Source organism: Gymnogyps californianus, chromosome 7, assembly GCF_018139145.2.
Source record: "Gymnogyps californianus isolate 813 chromosome 7, ASM1813914v2, whole genome shotgun sequence".
Taxonomy (NCBI): domain Eukaryota; kingdom Metazoa; phylum Chordata; class Aves; order Accipitriformes; family Cathartidae; genus Gymnogyps; species Gymnogyps californianus.
Genome location: NC_059477.1, coordinates 14389854 through 14404314, shown reverse-complemented (window position 1 = coordinate 14404314; position 14461 = coordinate 14389854). Strand labels below are relative to the sequence as shown.

The 14461-nt window shown below is 42.3% G+C and overlaps 1 protein-coding gene across 1 annotated transcript in view; it reads right to left on the bottom strand.

Moving 5' to 3' along the window:
- The window catches only part of PLEKHM3 (pleckstrin homology domain containing M3), a 76008-nt gene that overhangs the window by 9213 nt on the left and 52334 nt on the right, over positions 1–14461 (bottom strand). The window contains exon 6 of the mRNA XM_050900449.1: positions 3494–3651. Within this exon, the coding sequence (XP_050756406.1) occupies positions 3494–3651 (158 nt within the window). The remainder of the gene's footprint in view (positions 1–3493; positions 3652–14461) is intronic.

The following is a 14461-nucleotide window of genomic DNA, read 5'->3' as shown; positions in this document are numbered from 1 at the left end:
AGCAGAGCTGTGAGAGTTTACATTATCTGGCAATTTGCTCCATGAAATGTGCAATGAACTCAGGAGGCTTTATGTATGGTTCTCATGATTTAAAGGCCTTCAAAAAGATGCCAAAATTGTGAAATGTAGAAAGAACCCTGATGAACTGTTATATAAATATGGGTAAGACAGAGGAAAACAGGGGACAGAGGAGTCAAACTGACTGGAAGAGGCATCCAAAAGGATGGGACAATTTTTAAGAAATCGTTTAACTACTGAATCATAGCTTTCATTAAGCTCTGTGCAGAATGGCTGCCTCCCAGGAGAAGCCACAGAAAGGAAATATCATTAGAAAGCTTATGACTTTGTGAGCCCACCCTTACATTCAAGGCAGCAAACTGTTGCGCTGTATTGTTGAGCAGGATGTAAAGAGCCTGCCAAGCACAGCGCACAGACCCGCTAATTAAGTGAACTGATTGTGTTTGTTTTGGAACCGTTTGCCAACAAAGGAATGTGTCATGCTGATTAGTGAGAGAAGGGTATGTAATATATGTGTATTCAAACCCTGAGGAGTGCATAAACCCAGGTATTCACTCTGTTTGCTCAAGGACTGACAAAAATGACTCTCAAGCAAATAACCTGACCAAAGAGAAACTCCAGCCCTCAAGAGGGGCCCTCCTCTTCTCTCGGCTGTATCTGTCTAAAGAAGACTCATCCTTCATAAATTCCTACTGAAGACTGCTCCAGAAACTCCTGAGAATATTTTGGAGAGAAACAATCTCTCCACCTCAAAGCTGACCTAAGAGACCATGAAGATGGAAAGGTAACAACCAGCTGAGAACAACCTTGGAATTGTAATGGCCTCTCTGACAGCTGTCACTCTTCTCTGCAAAGAGCAAGAAAAGTCAGGGAGGTAGCCAGAAAAACAAATGCCAGCTCAACACAGACACCACCCCATCACCCACCCCCCCAACTTCACTTTTCAAACATTAAACAGAGAGGTGAAGTCCGCAAAAGCTGTCATGCACCCACTTTTGAATATTTTTAACCTAACAGCCCAGCTTGCTGGTAGAATTAGTAGCATGCTCAAAACTGAATGAGCAACGTTCAAAAGCAAGAAGGAAAAACATGGTCTTCAGAGCTCAGCTGCTCTTCCCTCCTTAACTCAGCTGCTACAGCCAGGGTACCTGGGAATCTAGTATTGAGTACAAAATGTGAATACTATGCTGTAGACAGCAATTCCAGAAAACCAGGATAGAGAAAGGGAATCATAGTCAATTCTCACTGCACACTGTGGACTCAGAATAGTACAACTAAATCACAAGTCTGAGCTAACTGTTTACTCAGAGCTCTGTATGACACTTAACTAACAAGGAAAGCTGAACACATGTCATCAGAAATTTCACATATAACTGCAAGTCTTCACACAAACTTTTTGTGACTTGCCATTCCATCTGCCACAGGTTACTCTGTACATCTACCTATTTCTAACTAGCCTCCTCACCTTACACTTGTCATTGTAGTGGTCAGCACACCTACCTCAGAAATCTCTCTCATCTGTAAGAAATGGAAACAAACACAAAACCCCTCTACCTGGCCTTCTCCCTCACTGCTTTGCAGCTGATGGAGCGGCACAGTAAAACACACAAGCTCCTCTGATGGCATGACTTGCCTCCAGCCTGAACGTGGAAAAGAGCAAAAATATGGAACTGAAATAATCTGATTAGTTTCACAGAGATGCATGTACACACAGGAGTAGTAATGAGATGAGAAAACTAACTAGGAAGGGAAATGGAAAATGCTGGGGATAAAAGCAAGGTTTAGTGATAAGGAGTACAAAAGGAGTAAGCAGAATGACCTCTGACAAAATAAGAAAGAGAAATATTGGAGAACCTTTCGTGCTGATTGTGTTTTAATTAAAATCATTAACAAAGACCGCTGTCTTTGGCATGACATCAACCACGACTTTACATTTGTGAAACATGAACAAAAGTCCTTTCTGGCTTCCAATTCACATAAAAACAGGAGCTAGAGCAGCTTCTTTTGGCTTTCACTGAACTGCTGACAAATACTATTTGATTCCAGAAGGTTTTAAACTCTGTAATTGCAAGGTATGTCTGACCTCAGCTGAAGGGCGGGGGAACAATATACACCAAACAATGTTTTTCTGACCAAAAATCCCCCAGACAAATCAAATGCACAGACATTTCAAGTAAACCTGTCTTCCCAAATGCTCTTACACGTTCTCATCAATCTTTCGGGAATATCTTCAATCACCTTTTATACAGTCTCAATAGGCATCTTATGTTTTATGTCATCTTAGTCTCTCTCTTTTTAACTCAGCCTATCTCACCATGCACCCTAGATACATTCTTTCTTGAAAACCGTTTATAGAGCTCAGCTGCATACCTTGTTTAGCTTATGCCCACTGCTTTGTCAATGCATTTTTTAGAATGAGAGTCTGGAAAAAGACTGTGCAAACAGTCTTTGAAACTCAGGTCAGGCTGAAAATCCCTGAAGAGTAGTCCTTGGTTACTTCTAATTTAACATCTTTGTGCACGCAGGGGAATCAGACTCTTAACGAAGCCCTTTTAACAGGCTGGTCCTGATTGTTTCCAAAGGTGGCTCTTCAATTTTTTTTTTCCCTTGAATAGAACACTTTGGAGAACAAATTAAAATGACTGTATTTGAAACAGCCAGAAAAGTACTTATCTATGGAGGAATGCTGTGCTGTCAGATATACCGTCTTTCTGTTGAGTTTTAAAAAAAAAAAAAAAAAAAAAAAATCTCCTTTATTCAAAATCCAAGACATTTTTGAAAAAGAGTAGTAACACTGCTGTGTTGCCAAGTCTGCTCTGGTTTCCTGCATTTTGCTTCTAGGTTTTCCATGCAACTCCTGTCCCTGATCTGGCATCCAGTACTCCATATAATGTGAAATAAAGGTTCTTTTGTTTAGCTTATGACTGGCATACGCTTATATTTATTTCGTAGCCACCTGAGAATAGCAATGTCATTTAAAAAAAAAAAAATCTTGCAGACATAGGCACAGAGGAGTATGCACACAGAAAGCAGAGAATTAGCCATAACATTTCATGGGGAAAACGCTTCAGAATAGATGGTTATTGTTTTACAATGGACAATTGCAGTATATCATGGGCCCAGTGACATCAGATACTAGAAAGATGTCTGTGATCACTCCAGAGAATCCATTTGGCTTTTCAGGACACTTTGCAAACTCAGAAGAGCTTTGGATAAATCACACTGTGTGATGCTACTGGGGACTCTTCCCTTTTTGAACAACTGTTCTGAGACTTACAGGGCTTTGGGAATTAGCTCTTCCCATCTATTTCCAAGTCTGCTCCTGGTGGCCTCTCTGGACCAGTAATCTAGTGTAGCTGCCCAGAAATGTGCATTAGTGGGATCCAGTCCCTAGTTATTTAAACAAGAGGTCACGAGGCTGAGAATCTGCAAAGACATGATACGCAAGTCAGATGTATGACTGACATTACAGTACCTGCTTGTAGAAATGTCCTCAAAGGGGTAAAGGATTTCTCCATTGTTGCAAATCTCACAGATGAAACCCTTTTGACTACAAAGGCTGCAGCTGTACACATGAGAGGTGGCAAACTTGATCACCTTCCCCAAGAAAGGAGCCAGCTTTCCTTCAATAACCTGAAATGAGAAGAAAACAATATTGAATGAACCAAAAAAAAAATTACTAGAACTCCCTGAAGGACTGAGACAATATTTATTAATACAGAAATGCAGATAAGTGCTACTAGTTAAAACAACAGGCAAGTTACTTCCCAACAATTACAGCTCCATGAAATCACAAGTGATAATAGTAGCCACTGAACTGGCAATGATCCAAACGTAAAAAAAAAAAGTTACTATCTCTCTGTAAGTCTCTATACAGCAATAACATACAAGATTAGTAGTCATTTTAAGTACAAGAATGCATTCATATACTAAGGAACAAAAAAGTAGATAGGAAAAGAGTTTAAGGCTTCCATATTATCATCTAACTGACAGCTATGGATACTGCCTTACATTTATGATTTTCATTTCTTGTTATTTTTTATGCACAAATCACAGTTTTGTCTTTGTTCCTTTTCCTCCAAAGCACAAGTTTTTTGCATATTTTTTGTGAACGGAACCCTGGCTTTCCTCCTATAGTAAGGTTGTGTTTCCCATTGAAAACCATTAAAATACAATATTCCCCTCACTGTCAAAATGAATAAATTCTCAGATAAAGTCTTGAACAGGAACTCTTTTTTTTTCCTTTCAGTGTCCAGCTCTCAAATCGAGAAGTCCCTTCACTGCCAGACATACTGCTAGACCATTAGAAGCGATTAGCACTCCCTGTGTTGGTGTGAAAAAACGGCCATACAGTATAGATTAAACTGCTAGCCACAACACTCATCTAAATTTGTGACTCGGTGACAATGCCTCAATAAGGGGTGCTATTCAGGCAAAATACTTTCCATTCAGATCAAACTTCCAGAGACTTTAAGGAATTCTGCTGGTGTAGGGAATAACGAAGATGGAATAAGGCCCTAAGTGTATATTCTTCTCTCCCAGGCTTCCTGTGGTCTGAATGGCAGCCTGCCAGATTAGTGATAGAAATGTGTCATGGGATTTGATAGTGACCTCCTATAAAAAGGAAAAAGAATGCAATAATTGCTGATTGAAGACTTGCACAGGGCTGTGCCCTGAAATCTAGGAGTGGGGAGATTTACACTTAAATGTGTGCCAGATTCAGTTCAGGCACTCCTTGCCTAAATATGGTAACACACCACTTGTAATTTGGGTTTAATGTAAATGAATCTAGAGAAAGCAAAGGTCAAGGCAGAGAACAACAACAGAGATTTTGGAAGCACTCCTCCCCTATGTAAAGTAGAAAGGAAATAAATTTGTGTTCCAGGGCAACTTCCTGCCCGCTAGCTGAGATACCCACTATTAAAGAGTACATGTGGAAAAGGAGGTGCATACGTAGCATTGATGTTGATGGCATTGAATGGCAGGGGCTGAAATGTGCCCCCTCTTTGCTTTCAGCTCTAGCCTACTAACAACATCTGCAACAACAGGAAGCAGCAATGTTATTGCTAGTACTGCAGATAGGACATCTGCTCATGTTAGAGGAAAAATGACGTTCCTATTGCATCCTGGTATAGGAAGATCCCCTTCAACCAGAATATAAACAATGCAGAGAAGCTGCTGCGTGAAATACGAAAATGAAGCCATAGTTCAAGGTAGTGATATTACTAACCTTCTAACAGATGGTCAGAAGTTAGTTTAGCTCCCCTAGGCTGGGTTTTGTTTTTCATTTTAAAGGAAGAAATTTTTTGCTTCCAGACTCCAGAGTTACAGAGGGTCTGAAAGCCAAACAAATTGGGAGTAGGGGAAAGACACAAAAGCTGATAGTACTCAATAAACAGGAGGAAAGAAACAGTGAAGCCACCCAGCTACTGACATGGCTACAATCACCCTCCAAAAAGCCATTTAGCACTAATAGGTGAAATACACATACAAAGATAATAAATAAACCACAATACATAGATATTTTCCAAAGCATTTTCATGCTACAGCAACCACCTCTGACAGGCCACAAGAGCGCAGCTTAAAATGCCAGGCTGAAGACAGAGCTGCAAACAAACTCTCTAAGTCTGTACTAATGTCACTGTCAGCAAGGACTTAAGTTACATCTCAGAATTGAAAACACATTTTATATAATGTAATAAACTACTACCTTCCTAAGCACCAGGGTTGAATTTAAGTCTGTACAAGGCACAAAAGGTTTCCTATGCTAAAGAGCTTGCAACCTAAGCAAGACAGATTGAGAGTGGGCAGCTGCCCCCGAGGAGCTGGTGTTATCTATCCCTATTTATTTATTTATTTGTATGGCTCATCGTAGCACTGTAGTGGGTTGGCTTGTAACTCTGGCCACTGCAGACTTACAATGAAGATGATACCTTCAAAGAGCCATGCATGCCAATTTTGCAATGTGAATTACAGGCCATTTTACTGTATTATAGGAGGAAGACAAAATGCAACATCAAACTGATGTTATCACTATTTTTAGCATCTGTAAATTTTGTGTCATTTTGTTTCATGAGAGACCTCAAGGCTGTGCACAGGATATGACTTTTCCTTGCAGCCTTCTCTCATTCGTGTTTGTAGCTAATAGGAATAAAATTCTCATCTCCATCTACCCTGGCAAGCAAAAAGGAAGATTTCTACTTGCTGTCCCCAAGAGGAGTTTCATGGTAACACTTCCGCAGTGAGTGTTTTGTGGCTTGGGAAAAGGAGTGTAGAACATGTAATCAAAGATGTCAAAACTTCTCCTGTGACTAAGCACTCTCTTGTGACAGCCAGAGGCCCAGGGTCAGTCAGTTTAGACATCCCAGAACCACAATGATGGAGGCCCAGGATGTTGTCCCAGTTGATGCTGGAATCGGATCTTGAGTTTCAAGGAAACACAAGCAATTAAAGAATAGAAGTATGTTAAACAAATGTAATGCATTATCCAGATATCAGGGAAATCACGAGGGGAAATAAAAGACCTCAAGATGCTGTCTTGGCAGAGCCAGTAACATCTATGTCATTTTTTACAGCTGTATCTGTTACTAAAGCCTTTCAGTGACGGAGACTCCACAGCCTCCATGCAGTCTAACGCAGTGCACATCTGTTCTCACTGTTGGAGTCACTCCTAAGCTTTGACCCGAACCTTTCCTAAGGACATTTCAGTTTAGAAAATAAGCTTACAAAATAAGTTTACAAAATAGAGAAACTGTGAAATCACACACTACGAGCTGCAGAACAGTCCATCACATTTCATAAGAAATGTGGAAATTTAGCACAAAACTGACTAAGCTAAGAGTATGCCAAAGGAACAGAAACCAAAAATTTCACCATTGACTTATCCCTGTAACATAATACAGCCTCAACATGCACTTGCAAAGGCTTAAAAATATATTCCTGCCTCTTAAAAAAAAAAAAAGCATCAAGTTTAAAACAAATTAAAATTTTGCTGAGTTCAGATTCTCTTCCACCTACAGCACACATGAAGAGCAATGTCTGTTTTCTAATCCAAATTCTTTGTAGTGCAAGCAATTGTTTCGCTGCCCAAAATTAAGGGTGAAAGGTGATTGATGATGGTATCCTGGTCATCAATTGATGGAGGGTGCAATGCAGCCTTCTCTTCCTAAACTAGTCAAGGAACCCATCCCAAAAGGATTCTAGACAGGGGGCCATGCTCTTACAGTTAGCTTACCACTGCTGCACCTGGAATATATTGGGGTACACTGCTTGGTGACAACAGGAGGAAAATACTTGTGTTTGGAGGCCCAAAGCAAGTTGTATCTCTGAATAGCCCCAGTGTTGAGATCAGGATCGCTGTCCACCTCTGTGGATCTGGAAAAACACTTCTCTAAGCTACCACAGGACAGAAAGCCATGGCTTTGCATACTGCAGCTCCTAACTGTGTGTCTTGCATTAGGAATTGTATAAAAATACACACCCACATGTACACACATAAAAAACAGGCCCTGCCCTCAAAGCACTTCCAATTTAAACCAACAACATTACCACCACTTTTTACACTAACGGCCATATATCCCCCACCCTAAATGGGACAAACTGTTTTGGAGGAGCCCCCGTACAGGCTCCCTGCTCACACTGCAGAGAGCATCCCTCTGGCCAGAGCACGGCTGCAGGTGCCAGGGCTGCTGGGAAGGGGAGAGGAGAAGCCAGGAGAGCCAGCAGGAGCAGCAACCTGCCCTGCTGCCCAGCCTCCTGCACCCGGCGTGGGAAAACTGAGGTGGTACTGGCAAGCAAGTGGGGAAGGCAGAGACTTGTCTGCAGCAGTGTGAGAAACTAAAAGGGTACACAGTATCTGAACACATGCCAAAGGGGTGTTGGGACAACTATTTTAGATGATTTCTAGAACAGAGGCTTTTCATACAAGTCAAAGTTACGACTAAGGGTAAATCCAACTTTCTTCTCTGTATATCTTTCTGCTACTGTTCAGTTGGGTAGCAGTATAAATGCAAAGAAACAATTACGCTCTGCATGAGTGAGGTGGGGAGGAAATATCGGGACTGTCGAATGCTAGTAGACAAGCCAATGTTGGCAATGGCTACGAGAGCCTTGGGCAGCAGGAAGACACGACACACATTCACTGGGTTATGTTTTTCCTGATTCAGCAGGAAGACAGAGAAGATGAAAGGCAGCAGGGTCTACGGTACAAGTTGAAATCCCTTTGGATACATCACATCAATATGATTATGAGGGCAATGTGTGATCAGTCAAAGTTTAACTACTTGTCAGGAGGGCTGCTGGCCCCCAGAGGTTTCCTGATCTTTCTATCCAAAGACTGAAAGTTACTCATAGTTCCCTCACTCTATCAAGGTGATGTTTTCAGAAGCAAGCGGGCAGCCAGTGGTCTCCAGAGAATAAGAACTGAAAAGGCCGTAGACCGCAGCATCCTCCACAGGCAGAGAAATCCTCCTCAGCGGCCCACTATGTGCACAACAGGGCCACTGCCCACAGACAACTTCCAGGAGCAGCACGTGTTGCCCAGGGGACTCTCACTGGTATCCCTGTGCCCTGCCTTCACAACACACTTCTGAGCCCATGACGCTGCCCTGCACTGGAGAAGAGGCAGTCTCCTCATCTCCAACACATGCTGAGCTACAGCTCTATCCTGACCACATCCCTCATCCGAGCTCTCCGGGCCGAGCACAATGCTGGTAGAAGTCCACCTCTGAAGGCCCCCATTCCCCAGCCCCAGCCTTGCCCCTAAACATCCTCCTCCCCATGCACCACAGTACAGGGGTTCCAAAACCCCAGCCCATTACACATAGCAGAGAGAAGTCAAGTAACTTTGTCTTCCCTTTTCAGTCAACAAAGACTCCTTGTATGAGAACATACTTACCAACATGAAGTAGGGTTATACAAACTAGTCCCACAGGAGAGCAATGTAGTGGCCACAGTGTTGCAATATATATGTTTTCATATTAAAAACCAAACTAGAAAAGTGGCCAAGGTAACAGTGGCAGAACTTCTCATCTCTGTTAAGAGTTCTAACCTAGAGAGGTGGTAATCTAAACTCACGGCTTGTAATAACTTTCTGTTTAGAAAACAGAACAAGACAAAAAAAAAAGGCATGAAAAAAAACCTAATACAAAATTAGTTAGAGTTTGTTCCAGTCCCTGACAGTTGTTCAAATTAGAAAAGACATAATAGAAGCCTCTGACCGGGTGTCACTGAAAAGCAATCAAATATTGATTAGACAAGGTAAGCATGGAACTCCCCTCCAAACTCAGACTGTGTCATCCCTAAAGAGGTAATATTACAAGGGCTTTAGGGGGAACTAGAGGGGGGATGTGTGGAAACAGAAGGAAAAATGAGTCAGCTGTAATCCACTGTTGCTTCAAGTAATGCCTCCATAGCCTTCCACCCACCTATTAGACCAGGTCCACAGAAATACCCAACTTTTGCATCAAGGCCACATAAATCAAAACTGAAATCTATCAGACGTGATGAACTTTCTGGACAGGAGAGAAAAAAAACAGTACAGTTTTCAGACATTTCTCAGGGCAGTGAGTGTTTGTTTTGAGGGCAGGGCTCCTGTCCACAATGCTAGCTAAGAAGTAAAAGGTAAGGAGTAAGACCTCCATCCTTGCAAGAGTCTATGTTGTGAATTTGAGTGAGGGTCATCAAATCTCCTACCCTGTCTGTGCATTTTTACCAACTTCTAAAAGTCCAGTAGATGTTTACATAGCATGGAGATCATAAATACCTTTGATCACCTACATGAGGACTGTCAAGACCAAGACAGGCGGTAAAGGGAACAGAGCTTGCTGAGCCTTCAGATACACTGTTCTGCTTGATGTGAGGAACTGCCATGGTTAAAAAGTCCAAATTCTGAAAAGTGTCACGGTATGTTAAACCACATCAAGGGTTTCTGGATTAAAATAATTGTTAGATTAAATTTGCTAGTCTGAGTAATTTCCAACATATGATAATGAAAGTAAAATCAGAAGCAGTTTTAAAAAAAAAGAAAAAAGAAAAAAATTATGTTTTTCTATTAAGATCCAAGATAATGGAGAATCAACAGATGAACGATATTTTAACAGAAGCTATCCAGAATCTAAGAGAAGAAAGAGAAACCTACCCAAATCTGTATATTCTGCCAGCTCTGACACAAGGGACAGCCAACAACCACAGGCATCATGTAACAGCATGTCTACGAACACCGTCACTTCACTGTGGCTAAGTGATCAGGGAATAAACGCTGAGAAGGGAGCTAGAAATGTCCACAACTCTCCTGAATCCTCAGACCTGGACCTGTAATTTCCTCATGTACCAGAAGCACAGGAGGAAACTCTGGTTATTATCCTAATAGAGGAGTATCTGTTGCTACTGCTCTGCTTAAGAGCCCTGCCGCCAGGGTTTAGTATTCCAGGTAAAGTGGTGAAAATACTGTAAAACTCAGGTTCTGTACCACTGCCACTGTGAGACAAGCTAAATTTGCCAAATGGCTTTGTGACCCCACCCTTGTAAATCAGCTTGTTAATCATTATCGTCATAGAGGTGATAAAGTTGTTTTATAAGCCAACACTGAAGCAGTAACATTAACTACTTATGTAGGGGCTGGTGTATTTCTCTGCAGATAACATTTATTAGAAGGCACTCTCTTTAAAGACACAGGTTTGCTTCCTAACCTTCTGGAGCACCGAGCAACCTGTACCACTTACTCCTCCAGTCTGATTTACATCTCAGACACAAGTGACGCCTGGAGGGGATGGGTTAAGTGATATGAAATCCCTAAAACACCTTGAACTACAGGGTCAAATCTCAACTGGATTGTCCCGGCCTCTCCTCCTGACAGAACAAAATTTATGATTATTTCTCAAGGCCAGACACACACTTGGCTCTATCTGAGAGACAGACACAGACAGAATTTGCCAGGAGGCACTGACGCAATGCAGAAGAGACATGAAAAGGCCAAGAGGTACTGAGAAAATAGAAGGAGTGGTAGACATGAAGCTCATTCACCGTCCTCAATTATATACATTGAAGGGATAGAAAGTACTTTAATTATTGGGATTAGTGTCACAAACATGTCTGGCAGAAGGAAGCTGTCTGAAGGTGCAGTCAACAATCGTGCACAGTTTTCCACCATCCTCTAAAGACAAGGTTTCTGCCTCTTCCTGGTTGTTTTCTTTCTACCTCTCCAGAAACAGCTAGTCTGAATCAAGCCTTTTGCTAACAAGCTCAGAGGTAAGGCTCCAGCTTCGCCTAGACTTCAGAGTACCACAGAGAATGTGCTTCCTGGACTGAATGAAAGGGAAAATAAAATCTCTTGAACAGATCGGCTTGGATTCACCACTGTGCTCACTACCCTCCAAATTCCACTGGTGGAAGCTTTGTGGAGGAGGACTAAACACTCAGTAATCTTTCTTCACCTCCAGGACAGATGAGAAATATGCTTTTGAAAGAACTACCAATGATATAAGAAAATAGGGCTAGAAAAAACACCTCTAGAAACCTCCAGTTTGTTCCCCACCCTGCAGCACAACCAACTGACAGATGACTGACTTGCTTAAAAACTTCTCACCACAGAGATCCCACAACTCTCCAATGCTCAAAACAGCTGGAAAGTTGTTCCTAATGCCTGCCTCAGATCTTTTTTGCTGCAGTCAACTATCTTTGTTTCACACTCTACCTCCTATCCTTACATTGTGCAATCTGTTTCAGAAACCATTTTCTGATGCATTTTCTTCTCTGTCACAGGTGATCTCTGTCACAAGCCGGGAAGAGCAAAAGCAGATTGGGGTGCAGAAAAGCTACAATGGTTGCCTTTACCTATTTGCTAACTGGAGAACAAGCAGGTATTTTCTGCATTCATTAAGCGTGGAGATTGGGCATTAAAACACAAAGGATAAGTGGAATTTCCACCCCGCGACAGATTTCAGCAGGGTCAGGACTTCTGCGATGAAAACATGGACTTGGAGACAAGCATACTACAATATGCTTAGCTAAGGATAATGCAAGCTGCAGAGAAAAGAAAGGGAAAACATATTCCCTGGCTGGGAAGTTCCTAGTCATTTATATCTAGGGAACAGACAATGCTCATGGACTGCTAATTTCCTTGAGGATTTTTTCCCTTCCGTTCGCCAGATTCTTAACACCGCGAATTCTTGTTGCAATTTCAATGCACAATTAATCTTTAGTTCAGAGGAAAGGGAAATGGAAGGAGGAAGTATGATCGTGAGGTTAAAGCCCCAGGGAGGCAGATATCAGATCTCAGCTCTGCCCCATCTTTTGTGCAATATACTGGTCTGGTCAGCTTTCCTTGCTCCATTTTGACTCCCAGTCATCTCTTTCAGATTGCCTGCCTTGTTTGTTTAAATTGCAAATGACTTAAGGGAAGAATGATTTCTTAATATTTGTGTGCATGCACACTAGAATCAGACACTATGCATTGCTGTAAAACAAACTAAAAAAGAACACAGCAGTAACTTCAGGAGAGCCCCATCTTTTGTTGCTACAGCCATGCTATGGGCCACACTCCCAGCTCTCAACAGGAAGGGTGGTATCACCCCATCCTCTCTCTCCTCTTCCCTTTACAGCCTTGGCAGGTCCCTGGCTGTCCCAAAGGCCTGTTCGGCCTGTGGTACGGGTGGCAGCAGGGTGGACAGGAGCAGGTGAGGCCAGGGACTCCGTTCACCCACTGCTGACACCAGCGCAAGGTGCTGGCTCTGACACACATGACACCATTTTGCCATCGCTGGCCTTGACACAGACAAAGCAACATCGCGCAGCCACACATTGTGCCGTGCTAACTCATCACCCACACAGGGCAGAGAACATCCCGAAAGGAAACCTGGCAATAAACATGAGAAGAACAAAAAAACCCACAAAACTAACCACCAAATAAATCAAACTAAAGCAGAACTGAGTGAGAATTTGAATAAACAGAAATCACAAGCTCCCTTTGACTTCTTTGCACCAGGCAGTTCGCACTGATGGCAGAGCCATTTGCTGTTCATGGTCCTTCCAAACCAGACCACTCAACATGTTGCACTTTAATTTGGTATTAAAAGTGATATTCCACAAATTAGCCACCAACTATAATAGGCCCTGGGAAGAGGAGGAAAAACAAAACAAGGTCAAGAGCAAATGGTGCTAATCTGTGACAAGCACACATAGGCAGGGGGCAAGGTGAAGACAGAGTTTTACATTGGTTGGGGGAGAGGAACAAACTGGTGACAGTCCAAGTGAATTTATAGCAGGAGGCAGAGAGGATGACAAGGTCCCTCCAAGCCCTCCCCCACTCCTCTCGTGGAAAGGAAGAAAAGCCTGAAATTTCAGCAGGTCTCTGGGTGCAAGCTGACACAGTTGAGAAAAAGATGGAATTGTCTCAGTATAAACAACACACCCGGAAATCACTTGTGCCAGCTCCCCAGCCAGCCCTGCAACAAGACTCCAGCCCCACAACTTCTGCCTTCGCACTCACTGTGTTTCAATTGTCTTTCCTCCTTTCTCCTTCCCCCAAGGTTTCCAGGCAGCTACATGTCAATTTTGTCACACCCCAAGTTCTCCTAATCTTGTTGCAGGGATGAATTATAGGTTGTTTCAAGAAACAGGTATTCAAGCAAAGGTTAAAGGCTGTTTTAATCAAACAAGGTTGAAAGAGTACCAGGAATTTGACTGGTAGAGAACAGAAAGCACTTTCCTTAGCTTAAAAACATACGTGACTCGAAATACACACACAAGCAAATATGCATTCAGGCAGAGAGTATATATGTGCTCCCCCCCCTTTTTTTTTTTTTAAGATTAAGCAGGCAATTGCATGCAGAGATATTAACTGACTCTACATGCCCACTGCGTAAGACGTTATTGCATGAGTGATATCACAAAATTAGAAACCTTCCTGCCTTGCACAGGACTGGATCAGGGCATTTTAAGGAGGAGTCCTCTGAAGGATTTTAGAACAAGAAAGCAACATACCAAGAAAATGGCTAGGGTTACTCTGAAAAAACCTCTGTGAGTACAAAGTATATTTTTAAAAAACGACTAAAAAAATTTTTGTTCTCTCATCTAAGCAGGTAGCCCTGAGATAGTATTTTGTTTCCTCGGGAAATTTGGTTTCTTGGGATGTTATTCCTTGAGATATGTCCAGCTGCCTCTCCTGAATAGATATTTTATGTGAAGTACAGCAATGAGGTTAGAGCCCAATCTTTCACACTGCTAACCCTGATCTCCAGTACTGGGCCTTTCATTCTGCACAGCAAAAAAAGAACAGAAGAAACCTGGTTAGCACAAAGCACTAGAAAAGGGGTAGCTTATATTGCTACTGCCTCTTCTAGGGGCTGAAAAAATTAAAATATCTCTGGAGATCTCAACTCAGAAGCTCCTGCAAGCCACTGGCACCACTGCTGGGCTGTTTTAAACAGAGTTTCATTCTAAAAAG